The sequence below is a fragment of the Rutilus rutilus genome (genome assembly GCF_951802725.1).
Source record: "Rutilus rutilus genome assembly, chromosome: 5".
Taxonomy (NCBI): Eukaryota; Metazoa; Chordata; class Actinopteri; order Cypriniformes; family Leuciscidae; genus Rutilus; species Rutilus rutilus.
In genome coordinates, this window is record NC_140213.1 from 42,934,240 (window position 1) to 42,951,638 (window position 17,399).

A 17,399-nucleotide genomic window follows, 5' to 3' on the forward strand; every position below is an offset into this window, starting at 1 on the left:
ACTAGTTTTTTCACATTTCTTAGTTATTTCACCAATGTTTCAGATTAAAATGCTGATTATCTTATTTAGATCAGTTTTGGGTAAGTTACTCTATAAAGTTAATATCACATCATCTTCAACAGTGTAATTAGATTACTGTACTAATTACTCTCTAAAAAGTATTGAATTGCTTGTTACTAATTACTTTCTGAATCCCATTTCAACCTCGACCAGTTGAACAATAGACACAAAACTGTAACAAAAATACAACTGCATACATTATTATTGAACTGACCAAAGTATTTAACGGGAGAAAGTTACATTAAAAACACATTTTAACATTAAATGTTGATGTTAAATCCACTATTGTTTTATATAGAATTGTTCTATAGTCTATATAGTATTTAATGTGATTAGATCAGAAGTAACTTTAATTAAATTACAGGAAAAACATTACCCTTACATTACTTTTTCCAGGAAAAAGTAATTAGATTACTACACTGACACCCAACACTGAGTGTGACAAACTACTTCTTTACCTAAGTGAATATTTCTCAGGATAGGGTATATATATATATATATATATATTAGTATTGACTACAAAAAGCCAGGGAACATTTCCACAAATTCTGGAAAGATACAGACATTGACCTAGCAGGACATGTTTTATTGTGTTTACTTGTTTACCCAAGAGCTCTTACAAAATATCATAGCTACTTATAATATTGAAATTTTAGTTTAGTTATATATGAGCTAAATAAGTATTATCTTACAAATACTTCTTTTAAAAAGAATCGACAACCTGGTTCTCTCTCAACTACCCACCCCCTCCTTTTACTTACCGGAAGTAACGCAACCAGAAGAGTCGCCGCGCATCCGCTAACTACAGCAGTGGCGGCGAAACATTTGCACCAAAATCATAATTTTGCAATTGTTTTTGATTGGCTATTGCCGTACATATTAAACGTACAGTCAAGATGTTATCATTAGATTTCCTCGACGATGTTCGGCGAATGAATAAGCGTCAGGTGTGTATTTATTTAGCCAGTTAGCTCGGGGCTTCCTCTGCATTGCTTTCTCTTACTACATACACGTCAGCTTGAATGACAGTGACTTTGACGGTTTACACGTATAAATGCTCTTCATTGCGAGTTGCAAAGATAAAAAAAGATGGTTTGATTGACTTTACATATTGCTGTTATTGAGCAGATGGAGAGGATAATAAAAACGGAAGTCGGCTTTTTGCAACAGCTGCTATTCTGTTATTCTCTGCTAACTATTTCATTTGAATACTAGTTACTACAACACTTTCACTTTAAGCTACTGGACTAAAAACGTCTGAATTCTGCATCATCTTTGCTAAAAACCCATACTCTCACTTTTTTATCATACTGGGAGACAAAGAAAAAGCTGATGGTGAGCATCATGTATTGTGTTTTTCAGCTTTACTATCAGGTGCTGAATTTTGGAATGATTGTATCTTCAGCCTTGATGATCTGGAAAGGCTTGATGGTTGTAACTGGAAGTGAAAGCCCGATTGTGGTTGTTCTCAGGTAAGTACATCAGTATGAAGCCGGCTCATCACACTCATACCAAATGCTTTTGTGATGGACAAAATGGTGAGATGTTTCTGCAGAATGCTCTGATACCTTTTACATGATACTGTGTTCCTTCCAGGACTGTTTTTTCTGGATTGTAATTTCATTTACAGAAACATTAGAGCTCATTTTGTTGAACTGTTGTAACAGGTTTAAAGTGAGTTTTCAATATCCTTATGCATTAATCAGAAACAACTGGAAAAGCCATAGAAATACACTGGTAAAATTGTGTGGAAACCTTTCTTTATGTATGTGTTGTTTTTGGTTGCTGTGTGACTTTTAGGTCCATAATTTTTGTTGAACCTGCATGTTTCGATTTCGAAAATCTGTTTATGAATGTGTGATGTATTTATATGTTGAAATTTCTTAATAGCAGATTTTTGGTGGGAATCAAAGTATAAAACCTGCTGGGAGATTTTAAAATTGATTGAGGCATATGTTTCAAAATCTGCACAGGACAATAAAGTATAGAGTATGTCTTGGGCGATGAAGTGTTATAAAAGTGTTGATTTTATTATTTTTTTCCAGTGGAAGCATGGAGCCTGCATTTCACAGAGGAGACCTCCTCTTCCTCACGAATCGTGTTGAAGATCCAATCAGAGTGGGAGAGATTGTTGTGTTCAGGATTGAAGGAAGAGAAATTCCCATTGTACACAGAGTCCTAAAAATTCATGAAAAGTGAGTATTCTTATAAGATCACAATGAAAAGTCACTGTTTGGATTTAAATAGGCAAATGCTTAAGAGTCTATGATTAGATCATTATTGCTGTAATCATTATGTTTCTAACATGTTATATGTTTGGCAACAGTTCTTCTAACCCTTACTGATCGAGTGTGTAGCTTTTCATTTCTTAAACAACCATGTAGGAAAACACATCATGGCCATATTCCAGGATAACAATGTCAAGATTCATCAGGCTCAAACTGTGAAAGAATGGTTGTGAGGAACATGAAGAACATGAATCGGCTCCTCTGAGTCCAGAGCTTAAATTCATTGAAAGTCTTTGGGATGTGCTGGAGGAGACTTTACTGAGTGCTGGACTCTTGCATTGTCAATACAAGATCTTGAGCAAAAAGAATTATGCACCTCTTGATGGAAATATCACAACATTTATTTCCAGGTCTAGACTCAGAGGTGCCAATTCATGTGTGAAAATGATTCTTCACTCTCCCTTGCAACCATTTTTTTCACAGTTTGAGCCTGAAGAATCTTGACATTGTGAAATTTGGATTATGGCCATGATGTGTCTTCCTACATGGTTGTTTAAGAAATGAAAAGCTACACTCTCCATCAATTAGGCTTAGAAGAACTTTTGCCAAACATATAACATGCTAGAAAAATAATGATCTAGTCATAGACTCTAGCATATGGATATTTAAATACTAACTACTTTTTCGCAGTGTAGTACACTCTTGAAAATAAAGGGTTTCCACTGTGGGTTCCCCAAAGGAATTTTTTTTTTCCCTTATTGTAAAGAACATTTTGATAATCTAAAGAACCTTTTGTGCAATGGAAAGGTTCCATTAATGTTAAAGGCCAATAGAGAACCTTTATTTTTAGACTGTATACCCTTTTTTCCTTCCAATAACACTAATGCCTACTGATTTCAGAGAAAATGGCGATATCAAGTTCTTGACCAAAGGTGACAACAATTCTGTGGATGACCGAGGTCTTTACAAGCAGGGACAGCACTGGTTGGAGAAGAAAGATGTGGTGGGCAGAGCGAGAGGGTAAGATCTTGATGATTAGTACAATAATAATTCACTACAATAATAAAATCCTTAGACATCTTTACACAAACAAATCTGATCTAGTAATGTAAGTATCAATCTATTCCATGTCCTGCATTGCTTTGCGTATGTTACCACGTTCCTGATCACTCCTCTTCCATGACAGGTTTGTGCCTTACATCGGAATTGTCACAATTTTGATGAACGACTACCCCAAATTTAAGGTATGCCATGTAGATGTAATGAATCAAGTTTAAAGCGCCCCTATTATGGTATTTTAAAGGTTCTCTTTACATTCTGCACACCTTTTACATTCACAAACAGCTATATTTCACAATACATGTAAGGTAATATCCGAAAAACCATAATGGGGGCAATTTAAGTGATAAGTTGTTACATTGCAGTTGTTCTAACACTTTTTCTTTGTTCCTTGACAGTATGCTGTGCTCTGTTTGCTCGGGCTGTTTGTTTTAGTACACAGAGAATGAAGACTTTCAAGAGTAATGCTGTCAGGGAACACATCCCTCTTGTGACCAGTTTTTATGGTGTCTTTTTGTGAAAATTCTACAGTTGCTCTTAGAGACAAAGGTCAAATTATCATTCTCTCTGTTCAATGACAGTGCAAACACAGGTACTGGAAGAATTTGTATTTGTTCATTTTCCATGCATACCAAATTCTGGGTTTGTTTGATCTGACTTTACAGCTGTACTTGTACACCATATGTCAAGTAACTCTTTCTTAAAGGCTAAATTTTGTATTGAATTAAAATGTTGAGTCAAATTCGAAAGTGTGTTCTTTTTTGTATTTTTTATAAATTCATTCTTATTGTTCATTTTCTTAAATTCACATGTAAAGTATTATGGTATTATTAGAAGTCACACCTATATAGCCTTTAAGATGTGAATCATAAATATGAAAATTAAATATAAATAAATCTATATTTTCCTCTATGTTTGCTTAGAAAATGTGCATCTTAATGATTTATTCGTGCATTACTTTAGGACTTTTTCAAGGATATTTCACCCAAAAATGAAAATTCTGTCATTGATTACTCACCCTCATGTCATTCCAAACCTGTAAGACTTTAGTTCATCTTCGAAACAAATGAAGATCTTTTTTATGAAATCTGAGCTTTCTGTCCCTCCATTGACAGCTACACAACTTTGACGCTTCAAAAAATTCATAAAGAGATTGTGAAACTTATACACTCACCTAAAGGATTATTAGGAACACCATACTAATACTGTGTTTGACCCCCTTTCGCCTTCAGAACTGCCTTAATTCTACGTGGCATTGATTCAACAAGGTGCTGAAAGCATTCTTTAGAAATGTTGGCCCATATGGGCTTTATGCACAGCTGCACTACTTCCTGAACTTCAGGCAGGTCCTTTGTTTCCTGTCTGCCATTATTGGACAAACTGATTAATTCAGGTGGTCAGGCACACCTGGATTAATCAGTTTGTCCAATAATGGCAGACAGGAAACAAAGGACCTGCCTGAAGTTCAGGAAGTAGTGCAGCTGTGCATAAAGCCCATTGATAGGATAGCATCTTGCAGTTGATGGAGATTTGTGGGATGCACATCCAGGGCACGAAGCTCCCGTTCCACCACATCCCAAAGATGCTCTATTGGGTTGAGATCTGGTGACTGTGGGGGCCATTTTAGTACAGTGAAGTCATTGTCATGTTCAAGAAACCAATTTGAAATGATTCGAGCTTTGTGACATGGTGCATTATCCTGCTGGAAGTAGCCATCAGAGGATGGGTACATGGTGGTCATAAAGGGATGGAGATGGTCAGAAACAATGCTCAGGTAGGCCGTGGCATTTAAACGATGCCCAATTGGCACTAAGGGGCCTAAAGTGTGCCAAGAAAACATCCCCCACACCATTACACCACCACCACCAGCCTGCACAGTGGTAACAAGGCATGATGGATCCATGTTCTCATTCTGTTTACGCCAAATTCTGACTCTACCATCTGAATGTCTCAACAGAAATCGAGACTCATCAGACCAGGCAACATTTTTCCAGTCTTCAACTGTCCAATTTTGGTGAGCTCGTTCAAATTGTAGCCTCTTTTTCCTATTTGTAGTGGAGATGAGTGGTACCCGGGGGGGTCTTCTGCTGTTGTAGCCCATCCGCCTCAAGGTTGTGCGTGTTGTGGCTTCACAAATGCTTTGCTGCATACCTCGGTTGTAACGAGTGGTTATTTCAGTCAAAGTTGCTCTTCTATCAGCTTGAATCAGTCGGCCCATTCTCCTCTGACCTCTAGCATCAACAAGGCATTTTCGCCCACAGGACTGCCGCACACTGGATGTTTTTCCCTTTTCACACCATTCTTTGTAAACCCTAGAAATGGTTGTGTGTGATAATCCCAGTAACTGAGCAGATTGTGAAATACTCAGACCGGCTCGTCTGGCACCAACAACCATGCCACGCTAAAAATTGCTTAAATCACCTTTCTTTCCCATTCTGACATTCAGTTTGGAGTTCAGGAGATTGTCTTGACCAGGACCACACCCCTAAATGCATTGAAGCAACTGCCATGTGATTGGTTGATTAGATAATTGCATTAATGAGAAATTGAACAGGTGTTCCTAATAATCCTTTAGGTGAGTGTATATAGATTTTAAGATGTGAATCATAAATATGAAAATTAAATATAAATAAATCTATATTTTCCTCTATGTTTGCTTAGAAAATGTGCATCTTAATGATTTATTCGTGCATTACTTTAGGACTTTTAAAAGGATATTTCACCCAAAAATGAAAATTCTGTCATTGATTACTCACCCTCATGTCGTTCCAAACCTGTAAGACTTTCGTTCATCTTCGAAACAAATGAAGATCTTTTTTATGAAATCTGAGCTTTCTGTCCCTCCATTGACAGCTACACAACTTTGACGCTTCAAAAAAATCATAAAGAGATTGTGAAACTTATACATATGAATTAAGCAGTTAAGTCCAACATTTCTGAAGAGATTGATCCCTTATATATGAGAACCAATGAGGTTCATTCTCGTGTTACGCAGCATGTTTGAGCTTCAGCAAGAGGTTTGTTCTCAAGTGTCAAGCAGGTTCGGTTGAGCATCTGTTTATGTATGTGATCGATGATTATATGTGAATAAAATCCTAAATTCAATCTGTTCATCATATAAAGCGATCAAATCTCTTCAGAAAATTTGGACTAAACCACTCAATTATTATAGATTCGTTTTGCGATCTCTTTATGAACTTTTTGAAGAGTTAAAGTGTCAGTTGTGTATAGCTGTCCGACAGAAAAGATCTTCGCTTGTGTTTTGAAAATGAACGAAATTCTTACGGGTTTGGAACAACATGAGTGTGAGTAATAAATGACAGAGTTTTCATTTTTGGGTGAACTATCCTTTTAAATTCTCATGTAAAGTATTGTTGTTGTATGATTTTATTAGGAGACACCCATATAGCCTTCAAGATGTGAATCATCATAAATATGAAAATTAAATATATATAAAAAAGCGATATTTTACCTCTATTTATATGCTTAGAAAATAAGCATCTAAATGTTTTATTCGTGCATTAGATCTTTTAACTCGGCTAGGCATTTATTACGATTCACGTAAACCAGACTGTAAAGCAAATGAATCCATAAATAAATCTTGATAAGTCATAGTAGTTCCTCATGTTTATTACATAGTCACACATGCGACTCATAACTATTGAAATGAATGATTTATGAATTCCCAACGCCTCAAAACGTTTTACCGTACTATTAATTCTATTAACTTGCATGCGCACAGCCTACGCACGTCACATTTTGTTTCCCGTCCTCATTCAAACATTCGCTGTCGTTATGTGCGTTCAGTGACTAAAACTATGACCTCAGAGCCGTTCGGCATCCCGTCCCGTATAAATACCGCCTGCAGAAGAACAACAACGAAGAGCTCGCGACCAGGTGAATCTCAACCGAGGAGTCCACCTACAGTCACTCGACAAGATGGCTTTGAGAACTGAAGATGGACATTGCAAATATACCCTATTATTTGCTTTCATTATGCTTTTTAACATATCCTTAAGCACATCTGTGAGTTTCGATTTAACGGAGCTGCGAAATAAAGTTTCGAAAATTAAAGTGCATCCACGTGGGAATCTCTGGGCGACAGGTATTTTATTCATCGTTTATTGCTATAGTCGTCGTGCAGTTAAAACGACTATTAAATCAACTTCCCAGCATCATTTTATATGTCTTCTTCCAGGTCATTTCATGGGCAAGAAGAGCATTTCAAACAGCCAGCTGCAGGACTCTCCGTTCTCCTCAAAGCTTCTCAGGAATACTGTGGGAGAATCAGGGAGTTCCGAGGATTTGAGGGAGATGATCACGCAGGAGCTGCTGAAAGTTGCTCAGCTTGAACATCCAAAAGGGACACGAGATGTTTATAATCAGGTGATCAGAGCTATTTACAGAATTGGACAACAAAATGCACAGAAAGAAAAAAAAAAGTAGATTTGTTGCTTTGTGATTAGCCTTATTTTATTTATTCATTTTTCAGGATACGGACTTCATTGTAAAGCTTTTGAAAAGCTATACGTTGGAAATAATTAACATATGACTGTTGTAATAAAATGTTAATTTGACAAACTGTACAATATCTGTATGGGAGTCTGCTTTTAATGTTTGTCATACAGGCGTATTAATAATACTAAGATGTATTTTGACAGCAGAAAGTGTACTAAATATTCATTAATTCAACTGCTGTAAATATGTCTGGATATCTGGAAGAATAAAATCAGTGGATGAATGAGTGAATGGATGAATGAATGTGTTAAAATATTTTTAAAAATAAATATGAAACTGTAAATCAGTCTAATTTTACTTATCTCGGCAATATATGGTTACAGATGTAATCTAGATGATCATTTTACCTATATTGCTCTTAAAGATTTTATTTTTCAAATGAACAACCAAGCATAGAAATACGCATAAAGGACGCAGTGGAAGGATCATACTCTAATTATGGTACAAAGCAGCTTACCTTTCCCATGGGTTTCCCTGATGCACACAGGGATTTGGAGCCTTTGTAAACAGATGTAATTGTAATTTTTAAAGTTTAAAGAAAAATCCTTTAAAATTGTCTTCGGATAGTAATGTGAGGTCAGGTACATTTAGGAAATGTTTGAGCACCAATAAAATATATCTGCGCAAAAGCAATTTAAATGGCAGATCCATATACTCTAAACAGCAACATCACCGTGAACAAAGAAATATATATATATATATATATATATATATATATATATATTTTACAATTTTTAACATGGAAATAAATCTATTATTGCATTAAATTATTCCTATTATTTTTATTTTTATTATAAAATTATTTATTATTATTATTTATGCAGAGGACTATTTATATGCATAAGTGTGAATGCTGGATTTATATTATACAAGCTGAAACTTACATATACCGTTTTAATGAAGGGAAAATATCCATCAAAATAGTTTCTAAAGGGATTCATTTTAGCTGTAGATAAAATGGGCCCACAAATAAATAGTCTTTTTCTTTAAATAGGAAGGTTATTTTGCAAACCTATATAATTTTATCTTAAAGAGACCATCAGTGTTGTGCAATTCATTATAACTTATTAGATTATCAAAATTACCATGTCGGAGTGCATTTAAGTTTTGTTTTCCCATCTAGCCTTTGCAAAATGATTTACCCACCTTTGGAAACCCAGACCACTCAAATCAGTTTAATGTCAAGAATTATGCCAACTTCTTTAAAACAGCTGGACACGACCACCTCATCTGGAATATTTTACCTTTTGACCACTGACCTATAGAGGGCAGCAATGCACTAACTGCACCCGCCCGCTACATGAGCGCGAGCCGCGAGGAAGAGCTACTCATATGTTGAGCTGTAGAAAAGCATGCATATCCTCCCGTTAACCAGACTTTCTACAATAAAATGCCGTTAATAGTGATGTGTGGATACCCGTGCAGTGGTAAAACCCGACGAGCCCATGAACTGAGAGAATACTTCACCCAAAATACAGAAAGACAGGTTCATATAGTCGGAGATGAAGCTCAAGGGATTGACAAGAGCTCTGTATATGCAGGTGAGAAGCTTCAAACTTCATGATGCGTCCAGTTTAACAATCATGTATTGCCATGTGTGCGTGTTAGACAATACTGAAGCCAAAGGTCTATCTTACTGAGAAAACAAAACACTTAAACCAGTTTAAAATGGTTTGCTGGTCTTATAAGCAGTGTTGGGTAACGTTAAGTTACTCTAAAAAGTCAAATAATTAGCTATAATTACTAATTTGACTACTGTACTAATAACTCTCTCTAAAACTAGTTTATTGGATTACTAATTATTTTCTGAATCCATATACTCCTCGAACAGTTAAACAATGAACACGAAACCGCACTTTTGATTCTTTCACATAAACAATAATGTAATTGCATAAATTATTCTTGAACTGACCAAAGTGTGTAAAGGGAGGTCACATTTAAAAGAAAATACGTTTTAGCCTTACGTTTTGATGTTAAGTCCACTAATGTTTTGTATAGAATTGTTCTATAGTCTATACAGTATTTAATGCAATTACATTTTTAATTAAATTACAGGAAAAAATTAAGAGTAATCCCTTACTTCACTTTTACAAGGGAAAAGTTATTAAATTACAGTACATTACCTATAATTACTTTTATATTTGACACTAAATTTTGCATTTGTGTCTTGCTTTCAATTCTTCGTAAATGATCTGAATATAATAACTGACACAATAATGCGATTTCTTTGCCTACAGACTCACAGAAAGAGAAGAGTTTGAGAGGATCACTGAGAGCTGAAGTGGAGAGGTGATTCATTTATGTCTCATATAATTTCTCTGTTAAAGATGCAAAAGAGACTCAGACATAACAATGATCAATGGCAAACATGGATGTTCAAAAGGAGAGAATCTAATTTAATCCATTTGCCAAATTCTCATAATTGTAATGTCCATGAATTCATGTTGTTTATTTGGAAAATATTTGGAAAATTGTCTACAAAAAAAGAAATGGATTAAACACATTTTTCAAGGAATGTCACGAAAACCAAAAAGGTTCAGAAAAAAGTACCTTTTTTATCGATTTGAAAAGATTTCGATCCTCTTTTGTTGTGCAGATAGAAATCATTCAGTAAAAGTTCTTCATGTTCAAATTAATGTGAAAATTTGAACAAATGTAGTCCTAATGTAGTCCTAAAAAGTCCTAAATGTAGGTATGGGAGTAGCCTAATAATTCAGTCCTGTCAATCATAGTCACAACTGTGTATAAGCAAGCAGCAATCATAAACTTGTCATATGCAAATACAGTTTGGTTTTAAGTGGGAACGATCACATGTTATAGAACAATTAAGATAAAACGGCACGTCGCATGCGGCTCCTGCTGGGAGGAATTTTACACCAATAATTATAATTATTAAATAAATGATATACTTATATTTAAAAAGTTCACTTGTATAATTATAACTGTACACTAATTGTAATTATACCTTGCATTATCAGAGTACTGTGACTTTGATTTAAAAGATTTCTCTGTGCTTCTCTCTCTCTGTAAACAGGAAAGTCAATAGAGACGACGTTGTGATTCTTGATTCCTTGAATTATATTAAAGGTAAATCAATGTTTGTTCTGTTATAATGAATACATCTGCACCTTTGCTATTCATATATAACGTTAGGTGTTTAAATGTACCTTTAGAAGTTATCGATCCTGTACAAGAGTAAAACATTCATTAAAGTGTTATATTAAGTAACTCTCAACAGCTGGTGTTGCATGTGACACTCTTATGATTTCAGTCTGGCATGTGATTGAGGATTAATTGTGTTTTAATTCCAGGCTACAGATATGAGCTGTTCTGTCTAATCAAACACACACAAACACCCCATTGCTTGGTATGTAAGCACTTATAACTTATATATTATCTTATATTTGTGTATGTCGTGCACATAATGCTATAACCCCTGCAGATGTACTGTTTGACGTCAGCTGACGTGAGCTCAGAGTGGAATAAAGGGAGAGAGGCTGATTCTCAGTACACACAGGAAATGTAAGCATTTGTTTCGTCTCAGTTTGGTTCTATTAATTATGTGTTTCTGTCATAAGATTTACACTACCGTTCAAACGTTTAGGGTCAGTAACTGATTTTAATATACAGTAAGGACATTTATAATGTTACCAAAATTTTCCATTTCAAATAAATGCTGTTCTTTTGAACTTTCTATTCATCAAAGAATCCTGAAAAATCACAGTTTGCACAAAAATATATAAACTCTTTTCAACAAAAAAGCTGAAAATTCAGCTTTGCATTTTAATTACATCTGTAAAATGTTTTTAAATTGTAATATTTAACACTATTTCTTCTGTTTTACTGTATTTTCCATCAAATAAATGCAGCCTTGTTGAGCATAAGAGACTTTGAAAAACATTTGTAAAAATCTTACCGACCCAAAACTTTTGAATGGTAGTTGATGATGCTCTAAAATAAAGATGCTAAATATATTATCTTCATATTTATCAATCTTTTCTAGTCTTGATGGACTAATACAGCGTTTTGAAGCCCCCGACTCAAGGAATAGATGGGATAGTCCACTCTTTACTATTCAGCAAGAAGACTCACTTCCATTTGAAGCCATCTGCGATGCGCTTTTTAAAAGAAAAGCACCAGCACCGAATCAGTCCACACAGAGCGTAAGATCACTAATAATGCATTATGCATGATGTGCTTTTGATTGCCCATGAATGGACATTAAACACTGCTTCCCTTTCTGTGTTTTTACAGCAACCGCTCTCATCCACCAACTTTCTGTACGAGTTGGACAAAGTTACTCAGGATGTCTTAATGGTACGATTTTCATCTCCTTCAGGTGTTCTGTTATAAAAATAGAAAGCTTTCAGAGTCATTCTTTCTGTTCCATTGCCTACAGGTGAGCGTTTATAGATTGCTTTTGCATAGCGAGACCGTCGGTATCAATAGAATGTGTCGTCACACGGGTTGTTTTGTGTCCCAGGCTGTTCTTGAGTCACAGAAGACCAGCGTCCCTGGAGATCTCATTTCCATTCCTGGAGCTACGGAAAAGATATCCTTTATTCTTGCATGTTTTGCATTTCTCTATCTTTGAATTTCTTTCTATTAGGTTTATCATATGTATCGGCAAGACCGGTACCAGTAAGTACTTTTTATTTGTATTTTTAAAACTGCATTTCTAAAGTACCGAGTACTGTGTATATTCGGTACACGCTAATAGATGCTGCTTTCAAACACTCTCATTAGTTTTTGTTTGATTGCTCTCTGAGTGTCAAAGGTTTCTATTTACAGCTTGTTTTACAAGCGTTGGTTGGGCATTGTAGCCAATCACAATCATATCTGTTGAGCGTGTGAACGCAAAGGCCTATCAGAGGTGCTGGTCAGTAATTTAGTCTGATTCCACTTAAAGGCATTTATTGGTTACTTAATGCTTGCAAAACCTTTCAGTTCCCTTGCAACTTTTGAAACCCTGAGAAACTTTGTGTTCGAACGCAAAACATTTTGCAAGTGAATGTAAAGTTTCTTGGGGAAACGTAAAACATTTGGTGTGCGAACGCAGTCTCTCAGGGGGAAACGCAAACATTTTGCGAGCAGACGCAAAGTTTCTCGGGGAAATGCTAAAATTTTGCGAGCGGATTCAATGTTTCGCAGGGAAACCCAAAACATTTTGCGAGCGAACGCAAAGTTTTCTTGGGGAAGCGCAAACATTTTGCGAGCGAACACAATGTTTCTCAGGGGTGAACGCACATTTTTTTCGAGCAAATGCAAAGTTTCTCGGGGAAATGCAAAAATTTTGCGAGCGAATTCAATGTTTCTCAGGGAAACCCAAAACATTTTGCAAGTGAATGCAAAGTTTCTTGGGGAAACGTAAAACATTTGGTGTGCGAACGCAGTTTCTCAGGGGTGAACGCAATTTTTTTTCGAGCAAACGCAAAGTTTCTCGGGGAAATGCTAAAATTTTGCAAGTGAATTCAATGTTTCTCAGGGAAACCCAAAACATTTTGCGAGCGAACGCAAAGTTTTCTTGGGAAAGCGCAAACAAATTTTTTTCGAGCAAACGCAAAGTTTCTCGGGGAAATGCTAAAATTTTGCAAGCGAATTCAGTGTTTCTCAGGGAAACCCAAAACATTTTGCGAGCAAACGCAAAGTTTCTCAGGGAAATGCTAACATTTTGCGAGCAAATTCAGTGTTTCTCAGGGAAACCCAAAACATTTTGCGAGCGAACACAATGTTTCTCAGGGGTGAACGGCAAAAAAATTAGAGCAAACGCAAAGTTTCTCAGGGAAATGCAAAAATTTTGCTAGCGAATTCAATGTTTCTCAGGGAAACCCAAAACATTTCGCGAGCGAACGCAATTTTGTGAGCGAACTCAAAATTTCTCCGGCGTGAGAATGCAAAAGCTTTGATTGCTTTTTTTTCTTCTTCTCTCATCTCATATTTTTTCCACCACTATGTCCCTTTAGGGGCTCCGTAGCTTTTGCTCAGATTTTTTGGTGGGGAAATGTAATGTTGTCTTGCTTTGCTGAGCCACCCATCATAGCTATTTGATGTTTCTCACTGTGACAACACAGAAATGTCCTACCATAAACGGTCAAAGCATTAGAAACGATTACAACATGAAACCAAGAAGATCAAGCCTGGAATTTTCGACTTATGCTCGATTGAATCTTGCCGACAGAATGCTGATCCGTTTAATGCCAACTGAAGATGTGTTGTAGTTATAAACAGGACCTATGGGCATGTGATGAACACACAAACATCAAAGAATGTCATTTCTTTCTGACGCAATTGCAGTTCGGTGGCTGTCCATAACAGCTTTAGTGTTTAGACACGTAGAGAGACGGACCAGTGCTGGCTGCCCTTTGAAATAATACAGAATTCAAATGGGATTCATTAGAAGTTCATTTATACTCGTTCTTTGTTGTCCTGCAACTAAGTCCGCTGGTTAGTCGAGTTTTCCAGTCACATCCACTGTTGAGGCAAAGTCACATGAGTTTTGTTGAGCATTGAGGGATTTATTTGGAAAATGTGGTTCCATCATAGTTTGTGCATTATTGTATAAATACGATCCGCCTCAATTGAGCGCATACGTTTTTTTGCATACGCATCTCTCCGTTTCCATTGTTTTGTTTTTTCGTGCAATATTCCAAAATGCATAAAAATAGGTGGATGGCAACAGCTAATGTTAAAAACAGTTGTGCTGCTTGCTATTTTTTTTTTTTTCAGAATTCTTTGATAAATAGAAAGCATTAATTTGAAATAGAAATATTGTGTCAGTTTTGATCAATTTAATGCTTCCTTGCTGAATAAAAGTACATTCTTTCCAAAACAATAACACTGCAATATTATTAATGCGTTCCTTCTCATCGATATTAAATGTGTTTGTTTTTGTGGGTTTTTTTGCCAATGCAATGTACTTTATTGAAACAGCCCAGTTTTCTTAACTTGTTCCATACATCGAACTCACGAGAAGTCTTAACATGGTGGAGCTGAGGAAACTCAGACGCCAGTTCATCAGTTACACCAAGATGCATCCAACAGAGAACATTGGACAGATTGCCAATATGTTTGTGCAGTATCTTAATAAGAGTATGCACTAACAGGTGTTTTTTAAATTGTAATTCTTAAGGTCATATTTATTGTTTTCAAGTTGCATTTTAAGAATGTTTTGAGTGCAATAAATGTTCAACTCTTCCAATGTCGTTCTATATTCATTGGCGTGTTAATACAAGTCATTAAAGAGTAGAGGTCTGGTCAAAACAAACTGGACAGTTTCAGGACTAAGAAAAATATTCTGAATATTAATTTAAAGTTGCGCGGTGAGAAAATTGGAGGAAATATCACAAGCCGGATTTGAAGTCCTATCACCTAACAACCCAACATGTCACCTATCCGGTTCACTGCAGTGCTTTATGTCTTTCTTTCCGAGATTGTTCCTTTTTCTCTTCGGTAACAGGGAACATGCTGGGAACGTTTCGTTCAGCTGCAGTCTGGATGTTTGTCTTCAGTGGTTCACCGACCTTGAAATGAGCGTAATGTTTGATTGAAGTCACCAATGCGTACATACAGATGTTTCCAGGCTTCAGACGTGGGCAGGCTAATGAAATGATCCATAAAACTCATTGAGACGCTGACTGTTAGTGTTTTTCATGCAAGTCTTCTGTTTATGCCTCTGGGCATATGCAAGTGTTCGGAGAGCCATATTGACTCTTGTGTTAGGGATTCACTGGGGAAAACATGCCAGCTGTTTGTGTAAAATTATAATCTGGTATAATATGATTTGAAGAAAACATGCACTCCAATAATTCCTGTCATGACCCCTCAGACTCTTTTTCATGGTGAAAATAGCAACATGTTGGTTATATTTTTGTCAATCTTTTTTTCACGTTGTCCAGTCTTTTTTGGCACTAAGTCCACTTTAACATTCACAATTTGGTTAGTTATTTGTTAAAAAATGTCACTACTTAAAGCTATGTGGATGATCCTTATGTGTTCTAAGTTGCAATTATATACTCATAGCAAACTGTTCTTTACTGTACAGGAATATTAGTTGTAATACATGAAGTGCAATTTAAAGAGGACCTATTATGTTTGTTTTTTTTTGTTACATTTCCAACTTTCTTTTGTGTGAAATGTTACTGCAAATATACAAAGCACAAAGTCCTCTCCAAAGGGATTCTCTACGCTCTCGAAGTGGTTCTTCACAACCAGAGGTGGACAAAGTACACAACTTCCTTACTTCTGTGAAAGTACAGATACTACTGGTCAAATATTAGTAGGCTAAGAGTTGTAAGGACCGATTTTTACTTATGTAAAAGTACAGAAGTTCTCGTTTTTAAAAGTACTCAAGTATCCAAAGTAAATGTCAATGCATTGTTTTATTATTGTTGCATTGTTGTATGTAATACTTACAGTACCTTATGCCTCTGAATCTATGGCTGCCTACCCTCATATCAATATCAAATTTATTTCTAGAACACAGTTCCAGTAGTAGGATTGAATAAGTGCACTCAATAACGTCCACAATGGTTCCCTCAAATAGTGCCCTATTTAAAGTTTTTGGGCTTTTAGTATGACTATGTTAGCCTTATTGTTATCTATAAGCTAGTGTGCTCCAAAACAATGACAAAATTCGCATTTAGAAGACCAAACCCAACGTCGAAAATGAAAATCAGGTTGATGTCAGAATCCAACGTCAGATTGACTTTAATCTCCAACGTTGGACAGATGTTATGTTGTGGTTGAAAAAATAAATCGTTTTGACATCAGATTGACTTCAACCCGACTTTCATTTCCATTTCATTTCATTTCATTTCCAAGAATGTTGACGTCTATCTGACTTTCATCCCCTGCGACCAAAATCATCCCCTGACTGACGTTACTACTTTCTACTCAAGGACCTTGACAGAAATGTAGTGGAGTAAAAAGTATGATATTTGTCTTTCAAATATAGTGAAGTTAAAGTAAAACGTTTACAAAAAAAAAAAAAAAAAAACCAAAGTACAGATACTCAAAAAGTGTACCTAAGTACAGTACTCAAATAAATGTACGTTGTTACTGTCCACCTCTCACAACACATTAGTCCAGCCGACCAATCAGAGCACATTGCGTTTTTCGGAAGGAGTGGCTTCACAGAGACAGGGACAAAACAGCATTACTGACAGACTGGGAAGAGAGGTGCTGCAGCCTGCAACAACATTAAATATGTGAAATATATATATATTAACATTCAAGCTTGAAACCCTATTCTAGTATACCCCGAAAACAACATTTAGACATTGTAAAAGGGCCTATAAGTCCTCTAAATAGAAAGAAAGTACACTACAGTTCAAAAGTTTGAGGTTAGTAAGATTATTTTATTCGGCAAGGACGCATTAATTTGATCAAAAGTGACTATAAAGATAACACTGATAGTAAAAATGTTTCTTGTTTCTTTCAAATCAGCATATTAGAATGATTTCTGAAGGATCATGTGACTGAAAACTAGAGTAATGATGCTGAATATACAGCTTTGCCATCACAGGAATTAATGAC

General features: G+C 35.9%; 2 protein-coding genes across 2 annotated transcripts; both read left to right on the forward strand.

Annotated features, from left to right (window-relative positions):
- Positions 1 to 812: 812 nt before the first annotated feature.
- sec11a (SEC11 homolog A, signal peptidase complex subunit) lies at positions 813 to 4,096 on the forward strand. Its single transcript, XM_084408746.1, has 6 exons — positions 813 to 1,007; positions 1,423 to 1,532; positions 2,106 to 2,255; positions 3,189 to 3,308; positions 3,475 to 3,532; positions 3,746 to 4,096. The coding sequence occupies exons 1-6, from the start codon at positions 957 to 959 to the stop codon at positions 3,794 to 3,796; spliced, it is 540 nt and encodes a 179-aa protein (XP_084264872.1). The 5' UTR covers positions 813 to 956; the 3' UTR covers positions 3,797 to 4,096.
- A 5,000-nt stretch (positions 4,097 to 9,096) lies between these two features.
- Positions 9,097 to 15,063, forward strand: kti12 (KTI12 chromatin associated homolog). Its single transcript, XM_084409478.1, has 9 exons — positions 9,097 to 9,406; positions 10,103 to 10,154; positions 10,900 to 10,952; positions 11,177 to 11,232; positions 11,308 to 11,387; positions 11,869 to 12,028; positions 12,120 to 12,182; positions 12,349 to 12,417; positions 14,822 to 15,063. The coding sequence occupies exons 1-9, from the start codon at positions 9,256 to 9,258 to the stop codon at positions 14,963 to 14,965; spliced, it is 828 nt and encodes a 275-aa protein (XP_084265604.1). The 5' UTR covers positions 9,097 to 9,255; the 3' UTR covers positions 14,966 to 15,063.
- The last annotated feature ends 2,336 nt before the right edge of the window (positions 15,064 to 17,399 follow it).